This window comes from Nelusetta ayraudi, unplaced genomic scaffold, assembly GCF_046127955.1.
Source record: "Nelusetta ayraudi isolate G7.1 ecotype Tasmania unplaced genomic scaffold, CSIRO-AGI_Nayr_v1 ptg000168l, whole genome shotgun sequence".
In the NCBI taxonomy this organism is placed as follows: domain Eukaryota; kingdom Metazoa; phylum Chordata; class Actinopteri; order Tetraodontiformes; family Monacanthidae; genus Nelusetta; species Nelusetta ayraudi.
The window spans coordinates 3,478,610-3,503,585 of NW_027466218.1; the positions used below are offsets into that span (position 1 = coordinate 3,478,610).

General features: G+C 48.4%; 1 protein-coding gene across 2 annotated transcripts in view; it reads left to right on the top strand.

The window, feature by feature from the left end:
- prickle2b (prickle homolog 2b) overlaps positions 1-24,976 on the top strand; it is a 74,758-nt gene that overhangs the window by 44,382 nt on the left and 5,400 nt on the right. The window contains exons 1-5 of one of the 2 annotated variants that reach the window (XM_076014271.1): positions 9,812-10,459; positions 16,432-16,615; positions 21,332-21,445; positions 22,830-22,967; positions 24,757-24,960. In XM_076014271.1, coding sequence (XP_075870386.1) covers positions 16,484-16,615; positions 21,332-21,445; positions 22,830-22,967; positions 24,757-24,960 — 588 coding nt within the window. In that variant the 5' untranslated portion in view covers positions 9,812-10,459; positions 16,432-16,483. Of the gene's footprint in view, positions 1-9,811; positions 10,460-16,431; positions 16,616-21,331; positions 21,446-22,829; positions 22,968-24,756; positions 24,961-24,976 lie in introns of those variants that run through there. The other variant, XM_076014270.1, reaches the window with a different exon arrangement.

Here is a 24,976-nt window from a genome sequence, read left to right on the forward strand (position 1 = left end):
TTTCTCCTTTAACCTCCACCGTCTCTGTCGGTTCAATAATTCAGAATTCGGTGTGCAAACTGGTTTCTTACAGCTGGTGACTGTAAGAAAGTGAATTTGGCAGACTGGCTGTTCTTTTGCAAGGTTATGTTAGGCTGTCAGGTGAAGTTTGGTAGTTCTAAACCCGCCCAGATGGGGCCATTGTGCCAGCGGCATTTCCTTCTTTTTACAATTCAGGAAATTTTAAAAACAATAAAATAACGAAACATTTTTAACGCCCAATTATAAAATGGAAGAGAAACGGTGCTGCGCTACTTTAGCTCCTGCGCCCGAATGTGTCTCTCCAGTGTGTGTGTTTGTGTGTGCGTTTGTGTCCGTTCCTGCTCCGTTCTGAATAACTGGCAGCCGCTCGGATTCCTCCTGGCTCCCGGTCTGGCTGCACCTTCTTTAAAAACAGAGGCCTCATTGATGCTCTGGTCCGTCTTCCCCTTCAGCCGCTGCCTCGGACTGTTTCAGCCGAAGCCACACTAACCCCACTGTTCCCCGGCTGCTGCTGCACAAGCTGCACAAGCTGCCACAAGCTGCCACGTGTGTGTGTGTGTGTGTGTGTGTGTGTGTGTGTGTGTGTGTGTGTGTGTGTGTGTGTGCCGCCTTACACTTCCATATGTATAAAATAAGCAGCAGGGCGTGTTGCCCGACTAACATGTACTGTGTGTGTGTGTGTGTGTGTGTGTGTGTGTGTGTGTGTGTGTGTGTTTGTGTGCGTGCGTGTGCGCGCGCAGTATATTTGGGGCCCGTCTGTGTGATGAGAACAAGGCTGATGATGTCACAGGCTGCAGGTCAACAGAGGGGCAGGATTGTGTCTGCATCTCGGCGGGGGGGGCAGAGGGGGCGTGTCTTTCTTTCGCCAGTCTGTTTTTTTCGGGACCTCTCGTCGCCAGAGCGCCGCAGCACAGAGGCCCGTCTGTCGGGCCGACGGGGGAGAAGCCGGCCAGCGCCGGCAGCCCGCCGGGCGAATAAATACGTGGGTGAGGAGCGGCGTTGGGCAGAGGTGCGAGGAAACCGGAGACAGTGGCCTTTGTGCGCGGCTGTTCCCTCGCCTCACCTCTGGGGCTCCCGCACACACACTCTCGGTGTCAGAGCTTTCCTTTCACACGCGCCTCGCCCGGAGGTTCGCAGTTCAAATAAACAGCGGGCCCGAGTCGCTCTGGGCCTGCCGTTAAAAACGGCAGCGGGGCTGCGAGTGATTTAGTTTTCCCTCGCCGTATCGCACGGTGACGTCCTTTTAATGGGCCGTGATGTGAAGGAGGAGAAGTGCGACGCGCAGGATGTAAAGGGAAATGTTAAAGGACCCGTGTGTATTATTTAAAGGGGTCTGCTGGCATGCGACGGAATAAAAAAAATACTCAATAGTACTCAAATAATACTCAAAAGACAGCAAAAAACAACAAAAAAATTAAACAGAAGTCTGTCTTTTTTTATTTGGTGATTATTTGAAGCGTATTTAAATCGATGTATTGGATGTAGGTGGCTACAGTGCAGCCACAGTGCAGCTGCAGGCTACGGAAGCCAGGAAGGTGGATCTGCTCTGCTGGTAGAGCAAAGATGGAGCAGGACATCGGGGAAATCAAATGGGCATCAATATTGAATGGTTTCCCACCAATAGACGCTACTACTACTGTACGCAGTGCCCCTTTAAGGTGAAGAGGGAAGATTTTGATGGTAGTTGCTTAGTTGCAAACGACATTAACGTGCAGTGTTGAAGGTTGAGGTGATAAGTTAAAAAGACTGAAAGGTCAGAAGATGATAGAAGATGCTGGCTCAACACCCGCAACCCAAGTCGTGATTGTCGCCGTCCGTCATGGCCGTGGTCAACAGGCACGCGACATGTGACTGCGTGCCTGTCTGTGGGGTTGTGTCATAGTTGCCCCCCCCCCCCCCTCCCCCCGCCGCTTCGTCGCAGAGTAAACACAGTGACCAGATGAAATCAGGGAGGGGGTGGGGGGGTGGGGGGGTTAAATTTCTGGAGTCTGACGGGGAGGAATCGCTTCAAGATGCGAAGCTGCTCCCGGATCAAACGCTGCGTTCAAAGACGCTCTGGGGATTTCCTGTTTGTCTTCCACTTTTACTCAGAGTGACTCGCTGTGTGTCTCCTCCATCACTTTCATCCACAGATATTTTGGCTTGATTTGCTTCCAATAATGAGTTGGTGTGTCAACACCGCGATGCGTTCAGGTGCAGCCTGCAAACAACAAGTTACTCTGTGTCGAGTCCTGCAATAGAAAAGTATCCCATCCATTGTGAACATCATGTTTTGCAGACATTTCTGTCTTTCATCCCTGACCTAAAGCTAACTATGTTAATTTGAACCAGCATGATGACGAAATAAACCAAGTTGGAAAGAAATTATTTATGGACGGGAATGTTAAAGTTGGCATCTGGGCGACTACGATGTCTTTTTAACACTCCATCACCACTTAAAACAAGTTTTGTTTTTTTGTTTTTTTAAAAATCCAGCTTTCCAAACTATGAGCCGACCAATCAGCGTCTTCTCAGGCCAAAGGGGAAGTTAGCTGCCTCAAATGCGATGGAAGCAACAAACGGCTGACAAGTGGCAGGCAGGAGGCCAGGAGGGATGAGAATATTCAAAATGTCATATTAATGTGATGAAAGGGTGAAACTCTCGAACAAATCCGATGCTCTGACGCCGCAGTAAATCAGCTCACTCGCCCCGATTACGACGACCGAAGGCCAAATTGAACCCCGCTGTCATAGTTTGGCTTGTCGTCGTTAATTACTCTCCCTGAAGGCTGCGCGTATAAACATAGACTTTGTCTCATGACGGAAAACCTCAAACATCCAGTTAGCATGTCAGAAGCATCTCTTTTTTCCTTGCCTCTGCCCAGTCAAACTGTGTTGACAGCGAATTTCGAGCCGACGACTGTTGATGTCCAACTTGACACGAGCGCCGGCGCAGCGTTGTGTTCGGATTCCTTGTGCCAGAGTGTGTGTGCGACAGGCCAGATCCCGTCTGTTGCTGCTCCTGCCCGCAAGTCGTGCTAAGCTAAATATTTAAATACGGAGCGGCTGAATGTTGACGTTCGTGTTTATTTAATTTAGACTCAAACTTGGGGGAGAGTGCAGACCCTAAAACACCTTCCTGGCTCGGATTCCAGACACCGTTTGTGTTGCCGAGGCAGAAAAAAATTCACAATTCAATCTCATGATGTGTTTGTTCAAATCTTTTCATTTGTTTAGATTTTATCATCTGAACTCGTGACAATCGTGAAGAAAAGAGAGGAAGTCAGCAGAACTCACAGGACCCAAGGTTATTTTTTGTTGGAGTTTTTTTTCTGTTGTTGTTGTTGTTCGCACAGTTGGCTTAAAAATGCTGATGATGGCACATCAAGTGGTAATAATTAGGCAGAGGAGCCTTCTATTGCTTCATGTCTATTTATGCACTCAAGTCAACTTACTAAAGATAATTTTGTGTAATTTTATTCATCTTTTTTAAAACAGTGCTTTACAGTGACTTCTACCAGCAGAACCACAGGTAGAAGTCACACCCAATTCTCTATCTACTTGGAAATTTGTCCACAGGTGTTTCCACCTGTAAGTAAAACTTACGCAATGTGGAAAGTTCAACTAGTACTAACTAGTTAACTTCAAATGCAACCAGGAGAAGAATTGCTGGTGAACAGACGATCTAGTCTGAAGCGTTTGCTCAGTATATCTTGTTATATTCTGTACCACAGAACCTCGAGCTACTCACCTTCCTCAGAGCTTCAGAGCTGGAATTCCAACCACACGACTTTCTGCCAACGTAGCCGAGCAGGAACTCGACTCTCTTCTGAGATACAACAGAGCTCCATGAATGTCCAAAACGAAATGGGCTTTTATGGACATTTAAAAAACAAAAACAAATTACTGAGCCATGTGTCAGCACTGTTGCTGCCGTCACACCATTGTGTTCCAGCTAAGCGAGCGAACCAGTAATTCATTATTCATAATGGAACATCTGGTCAGCCAGTGTGTAACTGTGGCCCCACCCCCGGCGATGAGGCTTTAAGCAAAAAAGAAACGGATATAAGAGTCAGAGGAGGTTCATCTCGTAAAGCGATGAGGCAAGTAATGCAAACAACCCCAAAAGAAAAAGAAATAGGAAAGAAAACCTACAAGAGGAGAGTCAGCAAATCAGTGCTGACACCCACACTGCCGATTTGGGTCATGATGAGAAGGTGAGAAAAAGAGGAGCATCAGTGGAGGCTGAACGAGGGAGTTGAGTCAGAGAGATGGCTGCAGGCAGCGGAACGTGGGCTGCTCGGAGGTGGGCGCTTCATTCATGGAGACACACACACACACACACACACACACACACACACACACACACATGCAGAGTTGCTCTGCGATTCAGAGCTGTGAATTAATTCCTTAATAGCAGGGGAGAGAGAAAAATCTCCTATACATCATTTTCCAGAGATGACTGGCAACGAACAGAGAGATTTCTTTAGGTTTACGGTCAAACGTCGGCAGCCTCACACGGCAGTGTTGTTTGCCCGGATCGCAGCTTCGAGATCCAACTCATCATGTTGGCAACAGACCTCTTCAGTTGGTTGTAATGTTTCATTGGATTAAAAGTTTGCGTAAAGAGGTGAGAGCTAGGAGGGCGACGCACTTAACAGTGGCTGCTACTAAAGTGATTAGAATAGATGCTGTTTGTCTGTTCGTTTCTTCTATTTTTTACATCGAACTAATAAAGTAACAAAAAAAATATATAGATAGATAGATTTTAACACGTTTCCCCAAACCCAACCGGCTGTAGTCAGAGGGTAGCGGCCGGCCAAGAGCTACTGAGGCTAATGCAGCTAATGTTGTGCTTCCTCGCTAAACTAGCAGTGACAAATCTTACTGGTCTGCTCGAATGTCACAGAAAGATCACATTCCAATCCCCTTCTGGGTTTTGCATTCCCTTTCTACGCACTTTCTGTGGGATCTTTGTGCAAAAAATCTGAAGCTAGAATATGTAAATCACACATTTAAAAAACAACCTCTTAAAATCTCTTTTTCTGCCATTTCTGCAGGCCTCAAGTACATCTATTTACCCTCTTTGACTTTTCTCCCCTCTCCCTTTTTCTTTTTCCGTAGCAGAGCATGACCTAGTTATGTTTTTGAGTCAGAATGCACATGCACAGTGCGGCTCGAGGAGCGAACCACCGTCGCTGGGCACAGTTTGTTGGAAAGTGAGCTGCGCTGCCCCCGGAGAGTGCTGTCTTCAGCGGAGATAGATTGGTCTCAGGGATAGACGGGGGAAGAAGGAGTGTGTGTGCGTGCGTGCGTGCGTGTGTGTGTGGGCGCGTGTGTGTGTTTTTCCTTCTGTGCTGAAGAGCCCTTGTGTAAGTCAGCCAGCGGGGGTAAAAAATAGCTGCCGGTCCCTGGAGGAGTCACTCCACAAGGTCACCTACGTGCCCTGAGCATTTCAGCCTGGAAGTGTCCACACTCTTTCTTTCCCTGTCTCCCTCTTTACCCCCAACCCCACCACCTCCACCACCCCCGTCCCCCGCGCACCCACTCCAACCTCCGTGACTGAATGGCTCACCCAGGCCTCTGCGACAAGAGTTGAGTTTGTGTGCTAACGAACCCCCCCAGAGTTAATTAGAATTTGGGGCCGGAGTTGGCTACTCTCCTCATTTCCTGCTCATTTCCCTCGTGTTGGACAAATACAATTTCACCCCTCAACCCGCGCAGAATTAATCCTGTTAATGTTCAACACTGGTTGAATAATGACCACTTATCTGCTGGGAACATGGGTGCAGAAAAGGTTTTTTTTTTGGAGGGGACTGGTGGAGGTACACTGGGATAACTGCAAATGTGCTTTCATAGCCAAGAATTTGAACCAAAGCGGCACTAAAGTGGAGGTCACAGTGACATTTGTCTCTGGGGGGGTGAAATGGGGGGGGGGGGGGGGGGGGAATCAGAGTGAACCCTAGCGTTCCCATGAATCATTGCACGCCTAATGTAGCAGAAGATTAGCATTTATCACCAGCTGTTACAAGATGGCAGGTTGGGAAAACAGACTTGTCGGAAAAACCTACGCGACCATCTGGAAACGTAAAATAGTGACTCTGCGCTGGGACATTTGAGAAACTAACAGCAGGGGGCAGCAGAGGTTTTTCTTCTTGTCATTTCCTCATCGATTTCCTGCTTGCTTTGTCGGTTGCGTAGTTCGTATGTTGTCACTGCTCAGTGCCGCTAGCAGCGGTTAAATCATTTTGCAGTGTCCTTTTTGAAAAAAGCCCAAAACATCAGCGACAAAGATTACAAAGATCTCACGCGAGCTGAGTTTCCATAAAAGGCCACGCGTGTTTGGAGCAATCTTTGTTATCTTCACACAAAACTTTAATTTCACCTCTGTTTTTGTCCCACGCCAGAAAACCTTCAGCCCGTGTTGCGACTTGAACAGCAAAAAGGGGGGAAATGAACATGGAACAATATGGCAGCTGAATCCTCCACTGCAGACCAGTTGGTTGAGGGAGTTGCGACACAGTAGAGCCGTCGGGGAAGTCGGAGCTCTAGAAGTAGCTGGTTGTGTCGCTCCCTCCTGACATGTCTGCACTATCAGCTGTTGAGGGTCCCAGCTGCCTCATGTGTTGACTCTACCCTGATAGCCATCAGCATTTGCTACATGAAAGGAGAGAGCAAACTAGAGCTCTCCCACCCCTCCACCCCAAAGGGGGGGAAAAATACCAGATGAGAAATAAAGATGAGGAAGCTTTTTTGGCTACATTTCAAATTGAAATAAAAGTGCAGATTTATCAGGAGCGTTTCTCCGGCCGTATCGCGACGTATATAAATCAGCGCCTTCATTGCTGCAATTGTGAATCATACTCTTGTCCGATAAGACCCTTGAGACGGGACACTTTTCTTTCCCCGCGCTCTTCCCGGGGGAGAATTTACATTAGTGCTTGTGCTGTGCTTTGATAGAGACAAAAGACTTCAATGTGCTTATGCTTTTGCTGAGGAGGGGAGTAAATCTGTTTGCCTCACTGTCTAAAATTACCATCGCCGTGCATACCAGGAGTCCATGAAGTCAGTGCTATCTGTGGTATGTCCCTCCAGCCGGCCTCTGCGCTTTTATTCAGTCCCCTCGTGGTGTGTAAAGCAGTGCACTGCGGCTCCTGGAGTAAAAGGAGAAAGGGCCACAGCCTCGAAACGAAAGGGCAGAGCAGAGAACTCTGTATTATGATCCAGGTCATAGACTTCTGCTCGTACAACTCGAAGATGTAGACTTTGAGGTATTGCACACTGACTGTTTGGCGCTCTAATCTTTACGTGCACTGCCAGTGAAAGACACCCAAGACGAAAATTTATGGCGCATTGCACGCAGTGCACGACTCAACAGTAAAGCCTGCTGAGAGCATATGAGCCAGCAAGCGCACCCAGCCCTAGCTGAGCGAAGTGAGACATTCAATGACGTACCTACCACAGATTTGCACAGGAAATTCTCTACCTCCATCCAATTCAAAGTGGGGTCTCGCGGGACGAGATTTTTTCGAGAATTACAGTTGATGCACTTCACACCATTTAATGGAAACGCCTGCAAATCACAAACGTACTTTGTCGAAATTTTAGAAACATCGCTTTTATTTTGCGAAAAACTGTAATGGAAATGCAGCTACTGACACGTTGTTTTTTAAAAACGCCTCATTTTATCCTAATGTTGCATTTTAGCTGCAAAATTACTTTGAAAAATGATTATACATGAACCAAACACACCATACCATTAACACCAGCTACTAGCATGCTTTCCAGCTGACAGATACTGACTTTAACAAGTCAGCTAACTCCAGGGAAATGTTCCTCGTTATATTTTCAGTTTTCACACTGTTTTGAGTGGATAAACCTCACGCTGTTGTGTTGTACACTTTTGTAGTGGGGTATTCAAAATGAAAATAATTTATTGCACAAGGGAGAGATCTGGACTGTCCCACCCTTTTATCTACAAATGTGTTTCACCAGGCTCAGTTGAGAGTGACACAACCACTTTTGCCAGGGTTTTCATATCACAAAAACAGATCTTTCAAATGGGTGTAGCACTTCCTGAAAGGTGAAAAGAGGGAGCAGCACTGCCCTGAAAGCCCAAGGACATCCTTGAAGCTACCCGCTGCATTTAGCAGGAAAATTCCTCTTTGTCATCTTGAAGTGAGCATTTTTTTTCTCCCCTCTGGTTCTCTTTACTTGGGTTTGGCTAACAGGCAGCCGTAGAGCTCATTTGGAAAGGAAGGCAACAACAAAAAAAGAATCTCACACACATACACAAATCTTGATTTAATTACTTTCTAACCCACTTTCGTGTTTTCCAGCCTCCACAAAACCTCCCTCAAAATCTGTTGAGCCTTTGATTGCCAGAAAACTTTTGGGCACTCTTCCTTTTTCTAGACACATTTTGCGTTACACAAATAAGCAAAGGCGGAGGCGCAGTGGGACGCTGTTTTACACTCCTACCACTCATCGTAGGAACAGGAGAGGAGAAATAGCTTTAGAGTGTTTACTGCCGAGCGAGCATTTGAGAGATTAGGAGGGAACCCGAAATAGCCAAGATGTAGGAGAACAATTGGGCTATTTCTTTTTTTTGTTTGTTTGTTTTCTGTTGCTAGGGCAGATTTAAACTGTCTCCATGTGTCATTTTCATTTTGTTGTGGTTGACTTCAATAAGTTCAGTTCCCTTCACTTTGGTCCATGTATTAATGCACATATGCAGCGCCTTAGATGCAGAAGTGACGTGTTTACCATACCCTTTATGTAGTACATATGTTCCCTTGATGTGGCTAATGCATTTCTGTCGGTGGAGTCCGTCAATATGGGTTCTATACATATGCTTTGCATTTATTTTTTTGCACCTTTTCTCCAACAAAGATTGTCTGACGCCGTGTTAATTACCAGCGGATGAACTTCCTATATCCAAATGCATCATCACCATGTCATTGGACTACAGATCCTCTGCCCTCCCTCCCATCCCCTACCCTCCGCCTCTTTGTCACGGGCTACTTGATACAGGGAAGTGGTTCCATTCACATGCTAATCCTGCCAGAACAGCAGTTATTCACACTGCTAATTACACCAGTGGTCGGGGATGCTGACTTGCTGACATCACACAGGGATATTAGCATGGTGAGAAGGGGAGGGGGGAGGAATGGGGCTGTTTGGTGTGTGCGTGCCCCTCGGGTAGAGGAGGGGAAGAAGGAGGCGGGGCTGTGTGCGTCAAGTCAGCGGTAATGGGCGAGTATAACCGGAAGTCAGGATTGCCCTGAAAACCTGGAAAGGGGGAAATACGCGCAAATATTATGGCCGTCTGTTTCCGCGTATCAGAAATGGAAAGAGAAAATTGATGAAGATGAGTTCAAGACAGGTCCTCGTGGTTGAGCATTAGAATATCAATGGAAATCTGAGAAACAATTCAACAAAAACTTATAACCCCAAACTCTAATACTATTATTATTATTATTATTATTATTATTATCATTATTATTATTATTATTATTATATTATTATCATATTTGTCCTATTCATCCAATTCATCCCATTTGCAACAAAATCTATTTTACCAAGGACTATTTTTTTGGTAACATGCTGAACAAATATAAAGAAAATTTGATTGACAGTTGTTTAAATATTTGGAGTGAAAACGTGCCTTTATTAATCCATAAATCAACCCGAACAATATTCCTGGTGCGCGTCTGTTGGTGCCTTTATTTTTTTAAACAACTGAACCGGAAGTTGTGGTGTTAGTAAAAATGGGCTTGACGGCGGGGTGTTTGGGGGATTAAAACTCAGTTACTCAGTGGCTCGGTCAGCAGCAGCAGCGAGTCGAGAAGCTCCGGCGCTCTGACGGTGCTCTCCGGTCCGGTCGGAAACTTTTCCCCGCTCAAGTCTGTCCGCGTGGATTTACCGCACTTCTCCGGAGTGAGCGCGTTCCTTTTGGATGTTCTGACGAGAAAGAGTGAGAGAGAGAGAGAGAAAGAGAGAGAGAGTGAGAGAGCGCGAGCTGGTTGGTTGCGCCGGAGTTCTCTCCACTCTCTCCTGGCTTTTTTTTTTTTCTTTCTTTTTTTCTGTTTTTTTTTCCCCTCAACTCCTGCGTGTGTTTGTGGAGGAGGAGGAGGAGGAGGTGTTGGTGTTGTGTTGGGGGAGGTTGACAAAAGGCATTTAAACGGAGGAGGGGGTCCATGTAGCCGAGGGGGTCGCGGACACCACGCAGCGGCGCGAGAGGAGTGCACGGTTTTTAGAGGGGGGGGGGGGGGATTTTTTTTTATTTTTCCCCTCCCGTGGGCAACCAGAGGAAGAAGGAAGAAGGGTTTGACCTCGTCCAAAAAAAAAACAAAAAAAAAATCTTCGCGATGAAGAAGACGTCTTTTAAAACCCGCACCGTCTCCACCAGCGGCGAGCTGAGGGCTCCGGCTTCCCTCCGCCGCGGTCTCTAAAGAAGGTAAGCAGCTCCTCGCCGGTAAACTGTTCACTTTGGCCGGGACAACAACCCCTGCGCTGGCATTATTAACACCCAGGAGTGAGACATGATTTTTTTTGGGGGGGGGGGAGTGATGGAGCTCAATCGGATTTATCTATCTTCTGTTTCTGGTCAAAATTCTACCCGGCACTCGCTGGTCGACTCCAGTTTGCTTTTCTTTCTTTCTTTCTTTCTTTCTTTCCCTCCCTCTTTTTCTTCGCCACTGGACTCTCGGAGTTTGTCTGTCTTCGCCGCTTCTCGCACTCTTCTCTCCAAACTGGGTAAATAGAGCAGCTCCCCGTCCGGCTGCTGCGGAGTTGCTGCGCTGGCACTGCTCTCTGCTCTCCCCTCCACCGTCGTGTTTTCACAGCTTCCAACCGTGACGCGCCGGTCGATCTGAAGCGCAACCGTCCAATGTGTTTTGACCCCCCTTTTTTTTTCTTTTTTTTTTTTTTTTAAACTAACCGAATTAACCGAATGCATGCAGGTACTTCTCCCTCCCACGTGCCCGCACTGATTTGATTCATGTTGCGAGTAACTTGTGACACTTAAGTGGGTCGTAAAAGGCTCTTTAGTGTGTGTTGTGGTCCAACGGCATTTTCAGAACAAGTGGTGTAAATGCGGCTAAGTGAAGGAGGAGATCATAACAAGACTCCATCCGGGGCCAGCTGACCCGTTTGGATGGCCACTTCTCAGCGGTGCAAAGGGACACTGGATTAGCACATGAATGAGCCAATAGGCCCGGCCAATGAATAATGTGGCCTCGGCAGCTGGCCTGTTGGCTTTAACGTTGCTGGCTCACAGTGTCAGAGGCTGCGTTTCCATCACCCCCCTAGAATTGCGCAAAACCTGAATATCGCAATAAAAGACTTGTAATGGAAAGACTAAACTTTCCTAAACAAAAAACCTCTCAAATATCGCTAAAAGGTTCTTACGCTCTCATGAGGCGGTTTTTCACACTGATCGATGTAGAGGTATATTGCAAAAGTGTCATGGAAGCACTTTTTTTTTTTTCTTCTTCGCATTTACACATCACCAGAGGTGACGTACGGGGGTCACGTTGCAGTTCACTTCAAAAAAGCTGCTCCAAAACCCTAAATGTTTTTTACCTCCATCCTCCTCAAAGTGGGGTCACGTGGGACAAGGTTTTACGAGAATTACGGTTTATGCGCTTCACACCATTCAATGGAAACGCCTGCAAATCGCAGTTGTACTTTGTTAAAATTTTTATAAATGTCGCTTCTATTTTGCAAGGAACTGTAATGGAAACGCAGCTAGAGACTCAACTGGCCCCAGATCCTTGAGGTCAGATCCGACATCCACAGCCGCATCTGGCCGAGATTTGAAAGGGAAACCCAACACACTGGTTCAATACATTAACCCCGGGATGGCTGGTGTGTGGGTGTGATACTCCCTCCCGACCAAAGCCTTTGCCTACATGTTTTTGATTAACATATGGTTTATTCTGGCTCCGCGAACCAACCTGAGGTTGTTGCGGAGGACATGCCCTCTCCGCGACTCCTTATGGTCTCAACGTAATCCCACTTCTATAGACCGAGGCGTCACCAAATGAATAATTAAAGTGGTTCCGTGTTAAACGAAGCCTGGCGGACTGAGCGTCTTAGTTGTAGTTTTTTTTCATTACCATTTTTGTGCAAAGTCTTTGTGACTTTGTCACCTTTTTTGTAGCAGAAATAACTGCAAAAGGAAGTCGACCCTAAATACTTCCACCCACGTTGCCCACCTTGGAAGGCAAATAGCATTTAACAGCTGTGACTCCCACAAGTATGCTCTGTGCTCTGTGAAAGTAGCAAACTGGTGAGTTTGGTAGTTTGCATTCAGAGGGCGGTAGGGTTCATGAGAGATGGTAGTATTAATGTGTGAATTTTTTTTTTAAAAAGTGGAGGTTGCAATTTCTCCATCGTTATGGAAAAATATTCACCCTGTTCCAGAGAGACCGCCTCCCTAAAGTCCCCATGATGCAACTTGAGAGAACCTGAGGTAATACCCCTCTGTCTATACTTGATTTGATTTCACTTCCCCAGACCTCGGTTGAAAGTGTTGCCTTTTTTAAGGTGAAACTGTTCTGCATTTTGGGGGGGGGGGGATAATGCTTATGTTTATTCTGCAAGTTCATTCCATTGGGAGAAAATCATCATCAGGTCAAGGCAAGTCTGCCAAAGGGCAAGACTTTGCCTCTTGGTAATTTGTTATGACAGGTGGATGCAGGCCTAATCCCTGTCCTCAGAAACATACTGCGTCTGGTTCCTACTAATTGGCCACTAATGGAAAGCGTCTTTGTCGGGCCTGATTCTTGTCGAGAACACCTCCAGTCATGTTTTAACGGTGATTGAGTCTTAATGGCTCAGAAGTCGGCATGCAGCCCAGTCGTAGGTACCACAGACTTTCTTTGCTTGGGTATTGGCAATGTGTAAGAACATGACTTTTTATTGTAACCTGGCGGAAAATGACAAAGTGGCTTCAAAACATTCAATGGGAATGTCAGACTCGGCAGACAAAGGGTTGCTGCAGAGAAAGGAGTGTTCCCTTCTCTTCCCCCCATGTCTTCCAGGGAAAACAAAAGCAGAGGCAAGGAAACACAAGACTTGGCTGCGTTCTGCACCCAGCTGTTCTCTGCTCTCCGATCATCCCGAACTCTGCCTTTGTGCTGTGCTTCCATTTAAAGACAGGATTTGAATCTGACCTTCCAGGGTGATTTTATGGAAAAGCTACAGTGGTTTCTGGAGCAGTTCAGGAATGAGAGTGGGATTAGACTTAACTCTGGTGCTTTCATTTCTCCACTGTCTCTTGGATGCACTCAAGTCGTAGGCTTTGCTAAATTTGAATTTGGGTCTTCTTACCGTGTCCCAAATTCAGACCAACAGCCCCACTTTTTTGCCCTGCAAATTTAATTTCTGAGTCAACATTTGCTTTGCACGAAGGCTAATTTGAGCTTGGTGGTACACGTAGGGCAGCGCGTTTGGCCAGAATGCTCTCTAAAGAATTTGCAGCAGAAACCAAGAAGATTCAGCTCTCGGTGAAGCAGACCCTGGTTACATATTAAAGACACCAGTTGCAGAGCCGACACGTGGAATCCGGAGGAGCAGGGCAATGATAATTAACCTGAATTGGTGACTCATTGCTCACTGACATCATGGTAACAGGGATTACTATCTAACAGCATACCCCCCAGGGCTTGAGCAAACCTCATGTTCCGACTGACCGGTAGTTCACAGGCATTTGCATCTCCTTGGGGATGAAAGGAAAGTCGCATTTGAATATAGCTCTGACTCCTTACCAGAAGAAAGCAAGTGAGCCTATTGTTTGCTGGTGGGGTTTTCACTGTGGCTGTCCCAGCCGACAACTGTGTCTTTAGAAAGATGGTGCTTGTCAAAAAATTCCTTTCCTCGCATCAGTTTAAGCCAAATGATCCACTCTTGGTCTTTCTGTCGCTTAGATTTTCCACTGACTAGGCTGACTAGGTTGAGCAAAGGTTTGCATGATGCAGATTTCCATGAGCAGCGTGCAGCTTTCTGTCCGCTAGAGTTTGCTTTCGCTGCCACTTCTGGGTTGCTAGAGGCGAATGTCGTGCCTCTGAGTCCCCATTTCCTCCACTTCAAAGCCATTTACGAGGTGCTGGTGATGCACTGGACTTGTTTTTTTACCAAAGAACCCCAATCTGGTCTAATTGAAATCATGTAGCTTGCAAAGGGGAAGCTCTTGGATTAAGTACGAGTGGAGGGGAAATCCCAGGCATGTGCATGAAGCGTGTTGCAAATCAGGGGGGTGAAAGGGGAGTGTAGGAGCCGCAGACGCTCGTAGGTGCACTGTATCTTTGCCGGAGGCCATTAGCGGGGCGAAGGGACGCACGACAGGAAAATCTCTCGAGGAATGTCGTCAACTCGCATCTGGAATGGGTCAGAGGAACGCGTTTCTTTGGAGGTCACCGGCTTCTCCGCTGCCAAGCTGAACTCCGCAGAGACTTGTGGTCATTGTCAGTGTGCTTGGGGTGAAGTCATCATGTTTTTGTTGTCCCAGCGGGAATTGCAGTGTGAAATTCTGTTGCCCATAAGTTCGGCCCCGTCATTTACTTTTACTCATGCCAGCAATGTAGAATCAGTGATAAAAGCGAAGGTTCTGGGGTGTGAGGAGCCACGTGGCCCCAGGCAACAGCATCATGCCGCTTGGAGAAGGCATCATCCTGCTTGACAGCTGCTTGACGGCTTTCTCACCGTCACAGCATTACTGTCATACTCATCAATATTCATGACAAGGACGTCCGTATGCGTATCTCCCATGTTTCCGTCGTTGTGTCATCTTGGGAAGTCCACAACGAGAGCAGGAGCTGACGGCGGCTGCTCGCCACTCGTGGCTGTGTTGAAAGCGGGAGCTGACGGTAATAAGCTGTTGGGCTCCCGGTGGACGCAGAGGAATCTCAAGTGGAGGCCGAGTCCAAGCAGCACGTTTAGACGCCGTCTCTTTGAGAATTGTGCGTCATCTGACCAGTTGCGGCACGCCAGTTGGTTGTTTTAATAGCTGTGCGAGCGGCTTGGGCCTCCTCCCCCACCACCCAGTCCATCATCACTCAGCCAGATGCACAAGTTGAAGTGCTTTGTCAACCAAGACCCAACTCTGCGACAAGCATCGCCCAGTTGATCGCCAGGCTCCAGAGCACTTTGAACCGAGTGACTCTCAGCCGGCGGAGCTGTCAGCCTGTCAAACTGTGCCTTGAATGTCCTTAAAGCTCCTCTTTGGGTCTGTCCGTCAGACAAGCAGGCGTCCGTCTGGAAGTGTAATGAGATTGTTTTGGCCACCTTGGGAGCAGCTAGGGTTAGCGGGATACGGCCGTCTGGCCACCCAGACTCTCGCACACACACTTCCTGCAGCGACACGTTACTGTCAAAGATATGGGGTTCTGCTTGATGAAGCGTCCTCTTTCTTTGGATTAAGTAGAGGCTTGCTGAAGTGAAACTACTCTCGGAAAACCAACATCCAGTCCGTTGGTTTTTTTTGTTTTGTTTTTCAGCCTTTGCACACATTCTGTGCTGATCTCCGGAGTCACTCACGACCCTCAAGTTCCACTGTTTTGTGAGACAACACTCCCAAATAGTTTCCTAAAACTGTAACAATGTTGTATTTGTCTCTAATGCTCTTGAGTCTCTAAAGGAGAAAAGAAACGGCAAGAAAGATTAGCAGCAGCAGCAGACATTTCCATTTTTATTCTCTCTTTGTAAGTTTCTTGTTCGACAATACTGTATAGGTAGTTTAGGATTGGGCACACAAGTGATTTTTCTCAGCACTCACACCATCACCGACTGCCTTCTTTACATTCAGTACTCCTGTTTGTAATTATATCCATGTACTTGGAATACCGCAAGATTGTTGAGCGCCACAACTGTAGAACCCACATTTTACTGTGTGAACTGAAGTGGGGAGTCTTGACCTTTTCATTAACTGTGTGAAGTTCACATCCATAATGGGCAGAGGGTCCGCAAACACACCCGGGCTCCGTGTGAGTTTAAGCAAAAACTTTCATACTGGGGGCGGGGGGGTTACTGCGCCCGTGAGCAAGTGGAAGTGTGTTGTTTTTTTTCCTTAAAAAAAAAAGATCGTCTGAGGTTTCTCTGGAAAGGCAAAAGCTATTTGGGTTATTTTGATTTTGAGATTAATGGCAGGCTTCAGTGTCCCAAACAGCAACCACAGTATGACGTCTTGTTTCTGCTGAAACCCAATCACCCTGAATGCACTCCCATACGCCGTGATTTATTAGAGAGTGCGTGCTTTCGCCGTAGCGGTGCTGTATTCTGAGTTAAAATATACAGAAGATATTTTCAAATCGTAAATCACACAATTCAACAGCCTGTAGGAACTCAATAGCCTTCGTTCATTCCAGGGTGACCCTCAGCTGGGGTGTAGGACTTGACCGGTGCCTCTTGTCTCTTTGTCTCTGCCAGGAAGATCTGTGTGCACTGCAAGTGTCGTCGGGAGGAGCATGCAGTGACAGCCATGCCTGTCGAGATGGAGAAGACGGTCACCAAGCTCATGTACGACTTCCAGAGGAACTCGACCTCGGACGACGACTCGGGCTGCGCCCTGGAGGAGTACGCCTGGGTCCCACCAGGCCTCAAACCAGAACAGGTATTTGCTCTTAGCACCTTCGCAGAGCAAGACCGTCCAGATTTGAAGGATGGCGCGATGCTGTTGGTGTGTTTTTCTTGGAAAGCCTCCCCCCACGTGGGACACAGTCAAACTGCCCTGAACACACACACACACACACACACACACACACTCTGAGATGCATTTTCATTGTTTTATGCTCGATTTTTCTTGTGCGGTACAAAGCACCACACAACATATGGTCACACCTCCATGCCAAGACATTGTTAGTGCTCCACATTTTATCTCAGCACGCACTAGCTCACCAACTCTGCAGGCTAATGCATAACAAGGATGGTGTGTGTCCTGCAGCCAGTCTGTATTACTGTGCCTCCCAACACGGTGACAATAGGTTGCACCGCCCTGGCTAAGCCTGCATAATGCACACATGCGTTTTTCTTTTTGCATGGTGCACAATATCCTCTTTCCTCAAGGCTCAGTTTAAGTGTAGGCCTGCACACAATGGAGGATTTCCAGTGGTATAGGAATACAGCGCCGTTTCTCACCGCCAGTTTCATTTTGCTGATGAACTTTGCCGAGCGCTGGTCAATACTGGGCAGTTTCTGCAGCCCCCTGTTTTTGCCTCCCGGGATTTGAGTGCAGCTATTCTTCATTTCCCCCGGGGTTTCCAACAAACCGTCGAGTCAATTAGGTCCTGGTCTTGTGATGAATCAACGTCAGGCCCGGGAGACTCGCCTGCCGCGCTGTTGCTGGAAAACACGCGGGCGCAAAACCTGAAAAATAACCTCAGCGCTGCATCTCCGACAGCGGCAGCAGACGGAGGGGGAAAAAGCCTTCGCAGCCGCAGCGATTCCTTGCTTTCCCAACCTTCAATCCAAGCCGTTCAAGTTGTAGAAACATGCAGCGTGACCTCTCGCGCAGGGAGCGGAAGTGCGCCCGGTGTGCGACTTTTCAGCACCCCGCCTTCCACCGCGTGAGCGTGGAAGGCCGAGTGAGAACAGAGCGAGATGGTAAACACAAAGCTAATCTCCAGGATCTAAACTGCGGCTTTAGGTTTCCCTCCCGTGGGGGGAACCTGGACTTGTGTGTGAGCCTACCGCTCAGCCAGCGGTGGTGTAAAGTCACCGCTGTGTAACGAGAGAGTTCAGACTTGGACGGCAGCGTCCGCGACGTGAGGGTTTTGGTGTGGGGGGGGGGGGGGGGGGGTAACTGGGGTCTTAGCCGAGACCCCTAAACTCTCCTGTGGGTGTTTTGACTTCTCTCCATAATCGGCTGGAGCCCTAATAAAAGAATACGAGTCTTCATCTGAAAACACAGGGCTCCGCTAAGTGAGTGTGTGTGTGGGAGAGAGGCGCTGTGAATGAGTTGCTGCCAGGGTTCTCTCACTCCCACCGCTCGCTCGCTCGCTTGCTCTCCCTCCCTCTCTCTTCTCGGATCATGTCGTGGATGTTGCCAAGTTACAGCTAGTTGGAGGCCGAGCATGCTACCCAGAAGTGGCCCGGGACTTTTGTTTCTTTAGTTTCTGTCACGTTGCAGGAGCTGCTATCTTCTTTTTTTTTTCTTCCTTTCTTTTCTTTTTTGAAATGAACCAAAGAGGCCTCTTCAGGTTCAGAGGTCGACCGTCTGAAAATAATATTTCAAGAGTGTGAGAAGAACCTGTGGCGAGTTTTTCCAAAAAAATGGACTGAAACATCAAGTATCAATCAATTGCAGTCAGATTTCCAGCAGTGTTTCAGTAGTGTGAACTTCTAAGCGGCTAGCGTGAGCAACTCTGGGCCGAAAAAACACTGTAATGGAAATGCAGCCACTGTTGGGTCTTTGGTGCTGGGTTCCGCTTCTGCAGCACAACAGGAAATTATGTCAGGTCGGCTTCACGTAGGTTAATTTGATGAAAGTCTGCCAGAGTCTACAGAAGGGGTGGGGTCAATGGGGTCACATGATACGTTGGCTGAACAGGTCACCCTTCACACGCAGGCGTGCTACTGTTACTCTGGTAGCAACGCTCAGGGCGTGGGTACGTTTAGACTCGGCTTATGTTTAGTCTTTAATTAAAGTGGGGCCTTTACACGTGCAGCCGTGCTAAACTGGTTCCCACAGCAGAGCCGCCGGACCCCGAGGCCGCCGGGCCCTATCTTATCGTATTGTGTGTAGAACAGGGCCGAGGACTCAACAGCGCACAGCCGTTAAATCTGGCGGCTGCGCTGTGAAAACAAGAGTCTTCTTTCCCAGTGCGTCTGGCCGACTGCTTCTCAAAACTGAAACGTCTTTGTCTGCAAGCGGTAGCAGCGCCGGCTGTGGCAGCTGTAGCAGCAGTAGCAGTAGCAGCAGTAGCAGTAGCAGCAGCAACTAGTTGAAGGGACGTCCAGAGCAGAGCGCTGCCCACTGGTGTCTTTTCCTCTATCGCCTCTTCTCAGCCCGTCCCACCATTAACGACAATAGACAGCTGTGTGAAGCAATCGCTCCTGTCGCTCAGACACAAAGTCCCCCCCACCACCACCCCCACCACCACCCAAAAAGAAAAAACAAACGCACACACCCTTTTTGAATTGATGCTTTCAGTACAGTTAAAATGTTGCTCCGCCCCTCTGGATCCATCTGCTTTCGATTACAGTTATTATCACGAGGTGTGTGTGTGTGTGTGTGTGTGTGTGTGTGTGTGTGTGTGTGTGTGTGTGTGTGTGTGTGTGTGTGTGTGTGTGTGTGTGTGTGTGTGTGTGTGTGTGTGTGTGTGTGTGTGTGTTCCTTCTCACCCCCAGCGTTGTTGTTGTTGGAAGCAGGTTTCAAGATTCATCTTTTTCTTTTTTTTTTTTTTTGACATTCTTCAACATTTTGAATGTCAACCCTCTGTGATGTCACAAAGAGCTCTAGGTTAGTGGCAACAGCCTAAGCTCCGCCCTCCGAGACAATGGACAGTCTTCAGTTTCAGCAGGAAGAGGCACCCGATGTTTTACCAGGTGGCCGTAAACAGAGGGCTAAATAAATGTGCTGCCTTTTTCTGCAGATTCAGCTTTTTTTTGATGAAAGATTGTCCTGCCAGCACGGCCAACTGTGGGCTGGGGTAAAAAAATATAGGTGGTTCATACATGAGGCCTTTAAATATCTGAACGCAGCCGCTGTTACAGACAGTCCCGACATTCCTTTGTCCCTCCCTGTGTGTGTGTGTGTGTGCGTGTGTGTGTGTGTGTGTGTGTGTGCGTGTGTGTGTGCATGTGCGTGTGCGTGTGTGTGTGTCAGACTGCAGTGCACTACTGTCAAGGACAAAGAGGCTGCTGGCCTGCAGTCAGCTGATCCATCCTGCAGACAGATTAGTCATTACGATTGTGCAGAGCAGGTCAGCAGGTATCGATCGCGCCTCTTTCTTCTTCTTCTTCTGTTTTTCTATTTATTTATTCTTTCAGCTGCAGCAGCGTCCTTTTCTCGCTGCTCTCGTCCCAACAGGTCGCCGCCCTTCATTCCGCTGCCTCCCCCATCTCTGGCTCTCGTAATGTGTTACCCTCCCTGACTCCCTCACTCCCTGACCTCCATTACACCCCCCCCCCCACACACCCCTCTGCTGTTACAGTCCAATAATAAAAGGCGGTGATAAATAACAGTGAGATGACAGTCATTGTCTGCCGCTGCAGTGTCGCTGTGGGGGATGAACGTCCGAGCGATTTGTAGCAGCCAGATTAGCATTAAACCTTCTGTCGCTCTCATTCATGTACCATGCACGCACGCACACACACACACACACACACACACACACACAATGCCTCGTGAAATGAAATTTTAAAAAACCTAATCGCTTGTTTGCACATTTGGCAGCTTTACAGCAGCATACCAGTGTGTCAGTGCTGGTTCGCCATGAATCAGTGTGCCGCGTGCCTTTGTGCGTCTGCCTGTGTGTGTGTGTGTGTGTGTGTGTGTGTCTAGACTGCTGTAACCATTTACTGCTTTATTAAAGAGCTCTTAAGCGACAATCGGTCCGTGTGTTTTGTGAAATAAAAAGCTTCTCTTCAAACGATCGGCGGTGCGACTGTTGGAACGGGAGGTTCGTGTTTGTCCTCATTTCTTTGTTTCAAGGTAACAAAACTGCTGTCTGCTGTGATTAATTATCCAGGCAAACTATTCAGATCTGCGAGGGGGGAAAAAAAACACTCAGCCTAAACATCCTCATGGCTGCAGCCGCACAGCTCGGGATAGTGGCCCCAAGCAGAACTTAAAGGGCTCACATATTTTGCCCATTTTCATTTGGTTTTTTTTTCTCGTATCAATGGTCCAAAAGGTTCTGCGTTATTAGCCCTGTGTTTGCAGCCTCCTGTTGGAACCAATGCTTTGTCCTCCATTGAAGGGGACTGAAAGAAGGCGGCTGTGCAGGGCGGAGCCAATACCTTGCCATTGGTGTCGTGCCCTTGATGACATCAGAAGGGGCTGGATTTCCAGCCGGTGTGTGTGTGTGTGTGTGTGTGTGTGTGTGTGTGTGTGTGTGTGTGTGTGTGTGTGTGTGTGTGTGTGTGTGTGTGTGTGTGTGTGTGTGTGTGTGTGTGTGTGTGTGTGTGTGTGTGTGTGTGTCAGTAAATGAGGCCCAAAAACAATGGACTTTCTTCATGGGAATTGGCGTCAAAGTTAATTTTTCAATGACACAAACCACAAAACCAACCACTCATCTTAAATGGCAGCAAGGAAAAATAACCTGTCTGACGTGTGCTTTTACTGACTGTGTGTGTTTGTGTGTGTGTGTGTTTGTGTGTGCTCCAGGTTCATCAGTACTACAGCTCCCTGCCGGAGGACAAGGTGCCCTACGTCAACAGCCCAGGGGAGAAGTACCGCATCAAGCAGCTGCTGCATCAGCTGCCACCACACGACAACGAGGTGAGCCCGGTCCGGACCGGTCCCCCCCCCACCCCCGCTCCTCCCCCTCCTCCCGACCCATCTACCTGTCCCACCCCTCCCCCCCAACTCCTCCTCCGCCACACACCTCACCCTAAGGGGAATCAGACATGAAAGGAGGCAGGAGGAGGAAAAACAAGTCCGTCTCCCCCCCTGTGGGGAAAGTAGATGGCGCTGCGTTTCAAGCGCGGCTCCATTGAATCGTCGTACTGTCATGACTTGATGGTCACATGTGGTGGGTCACGTTGAGGGATGATTGACAGGCGCTCTTGGGAGCAGAGCGGTTTTAAAGAAGTGAAGCCGAAACCTTTTGGCCGCGATGCCTTTGTTTGTTGACGCGTTAAAGGAAAAACTTGCAGCAGCACTGCAGGATGAACAAGATCAGGTCCGACCTGACGACTTGCACGTTTGGCTGTTTGGTTTTGTTTTTCATTGAAATTTCAAACCTTTACAACAGTTGGCTGCTGCCTGCGTTGCTGTTTTTCCCAGGCTTATCAGGTCAACGCTGACTCTTATCCTCCTATTATTTCCCTCCAGCCGCCCGTTTCTGTACAAGATGACGTGTTTAATCCCCAGCAGTCTGGGTTCCACTGATGCATTAAAAAAAAAAAGACAGAAAGAAAGAAGGAAAAAAAAAAACCATCCATCAGCGAGCTGAAAGGCAAAGTTCAATCACACCTGGCTTCCACTGCGCTGCTGACAGGACGTCTCAGTGTTTACGTTACACAATCTTTTCACCGGTAATCAGCGTTGATCCTTTTATCTGGGCCACGCCTCGAACCTGGAGCAGCGCCCGACGAGGCTGCCTGAACCACATTTCTACCTCTGGTAAAAACAAACAAACCGTGGATGATTCCAGAGGCTGCGGTCGCCGATAAAAAACCTGACAGTTTGCTTCTCTCTCGGCCTCCAAAATTCTGCTCAACACGTCTCACTTCCCTGGAATGTTGAATCAGCTGAATGTTGATATAAGGATGATTTCCTGGTTTCTCCTCCCAACTCCTCATCTTCTACTCCTCCCCCTCCTCCTCCTCCTTCTTTCCATCTTCCCCCTTCTCCTCCTCCTCCTCATCTTCATCCTCCTCATCTTCCCCCTTCTCCTCCTCCTCCTCATCTTCATCCTCCTCGTTTTCCTCCTCATCTTCCCCATTCCCCCCCTCCTCCTTCTTTTCATCTTCCCCCTTCTCCTTCTCCTCGTCTTCATCGTCTTCGTTTTCCTCCTCCTCATCTTCCCTCTTGTCATCCCCCTCCTCCTCCTCCTCCTTATCATCATCTTCCCCCTCCTCCTCTTCCACCTTCAGCTGACATTGAGCAGGAAGCGTTGACACCGACACACATGTTAACTGCTGTCTGTCTCCGTCCTCAGGTCCGCTACTGCAACAGCCTGGATGACGAGGAGAAGCGGGAGCTCAAGCTCTTCAGCAACCAGCGCAAGCGTGAGAACCTGGGCCGAGGCAACGTGCGGCCATTCCCGGTGACCATGACTGGAGCCATCTGCGAGCAGGTACCCCCCCCCCCCCCCACACACACACACACACACACACACACACACACCACCACCACCACTTTTAGAAATGGATAAATCCATCGTTCCCCTGACGGTGAAGCTGTCAGATATGATCTCAGACGGTGGCGTCGCATCTAAATGCCATCCGACAGCGTCCCGTGACGACCGGGAGATTGAGCGCGGCGGGATCAAAGGTCGTGTCATGTGACCGGCTGAATGGCGTGACAGATTTGGCGAACAGGCCTGCTGGCATTTTCAGCTCTTTGTCATGATGGACGAGGCTCCTCGCCATCGGCGTGTAAAGGCCAGAGACTCGCTGGTCTGTTTTTTTTGTGGTGACCTCGTCAGGCTCACCTCACGGCTCCGGTCCAGGCAGAAGGTGGAGGCGGCCAAGACGCTCGCATCCTGGAAGGCGATTGGACAAACCGTCTCCGTCGCATCCAGAGCTGCAAGGGTTCATCAACTCAAATCTAATTTTAAAAAGTAATTGGATTACAGTTTTTTTCTGAATTGAAGCTCTATTGGAAAGAAAGTGTTTGGCTCGGCCCAGTCGGGTCGCCACCAGTCGGGTCGTCCGCAGAGACACAGTTGGGCTCCCCACATTGACGCGTCCACCCTGCGACCACTGTTGCTCTCACACAGACGGCAACTTTCTTCTGGACGAGTGTTGATTGGTCCGCTCACGTTTGAACCAATCAGGAAAAAAAATGATTTGGACGGGAGCTTTTCGGTCTGATCCGCAAAACTTCAGACCGGAAACATCACGGATGACGTATTCACGATTGCTGCCGCGAGGAATCGCCTCAGACGGAAGCTTTTTCCAGACGGCTCCATCTCACTCCAGGCTTCCGATGGCAGCTGAATGCGGCATTTACGGTGTTGGCTGGTTACCTGAAGTGGCCGCTGTGACGGCAACTGTTTGTCGGAGTGAAAGCTGCCGTCCTTCGGCTTTATGGCTCGTCACGCATCGTGGAGCAAAAACTGTCAGCGGGAGAGAGTTTATTGATTGACTTCCACACACACACACCCCACCCCACACGCCTGTGGCCTCGCTGCGCCGTCTGATAACCCTGATTGTATCTTGTCCCACCAGCGCCGCCGTCCAGACCCTCCAAATTGACTTTGCCCTGCTGACCTCCTTCCCCTCCTCCTCCTCCTCCTCCTCCTCCTCCAGTTAGCGCCACCTCACGTCCATCCTTCACCCGCGTGTCATGTTTCATCTTTTTTTCATTTTATTCTCCCATACATCACTGCACTCTTAGCCCAGCCAGGATTTGAGCTTTCAGCTTTGATTTTGTTCATTTTTTTTTTCCGGCAAAGTGAACGAAATTTTCCAATATTGTCGTTGAAAATTGAATTATTTCAGCTGGTTCAAAATATCAAAGCAAAAACCAAATCATTTTATCATTCTAAGTAAACGAGTCAAACGTGAAGGGTTACATTTTGGATTTGTGGTGGCTCATTAAAAACATTGGTCACGTCCTGTGTTTATTTCCTGATTGGATTACTGGACAAGTGGACTCCTCAGGATCCTTGAATAAATAATTGAATGAACTCATTTTCTATTTTTCAGTGAAACGTTGGAATTTGTTTGCTTGAATTTGACAGTAATCCAGAAACAAGCAGGCACAAAAGGTCAAAAGGTCTATTCTCTGGCCGAAATATGCAGTATATTATAAATGACAGCAGAAGAGCGCAACCAGAGTTTTAATCAGAGAAAAATGACCGGCGCCTTGAAAAGGAAAAACAAATTGACAAGGATCCTGTTTCCGTTTTGGTTCTCCAGTGCAGGGGCCAGATAAACGGCGGCGACATCGCCGTGTTTGCGTCGCGGTCGGGTCACGGCGTGTGCTGGCACCCGGCCTGCTTCGTCTGCAGCACCTGCAGCGAACTGCTGGTGGACCTCATCTACTTCCACCAGGACGGCAAGATCTTCTGCGGGCGGCACCACGCCGAGCGGCTGAAGCCTCGCTGCACCGCCTGCGACGAGGTAGTCACACACACTC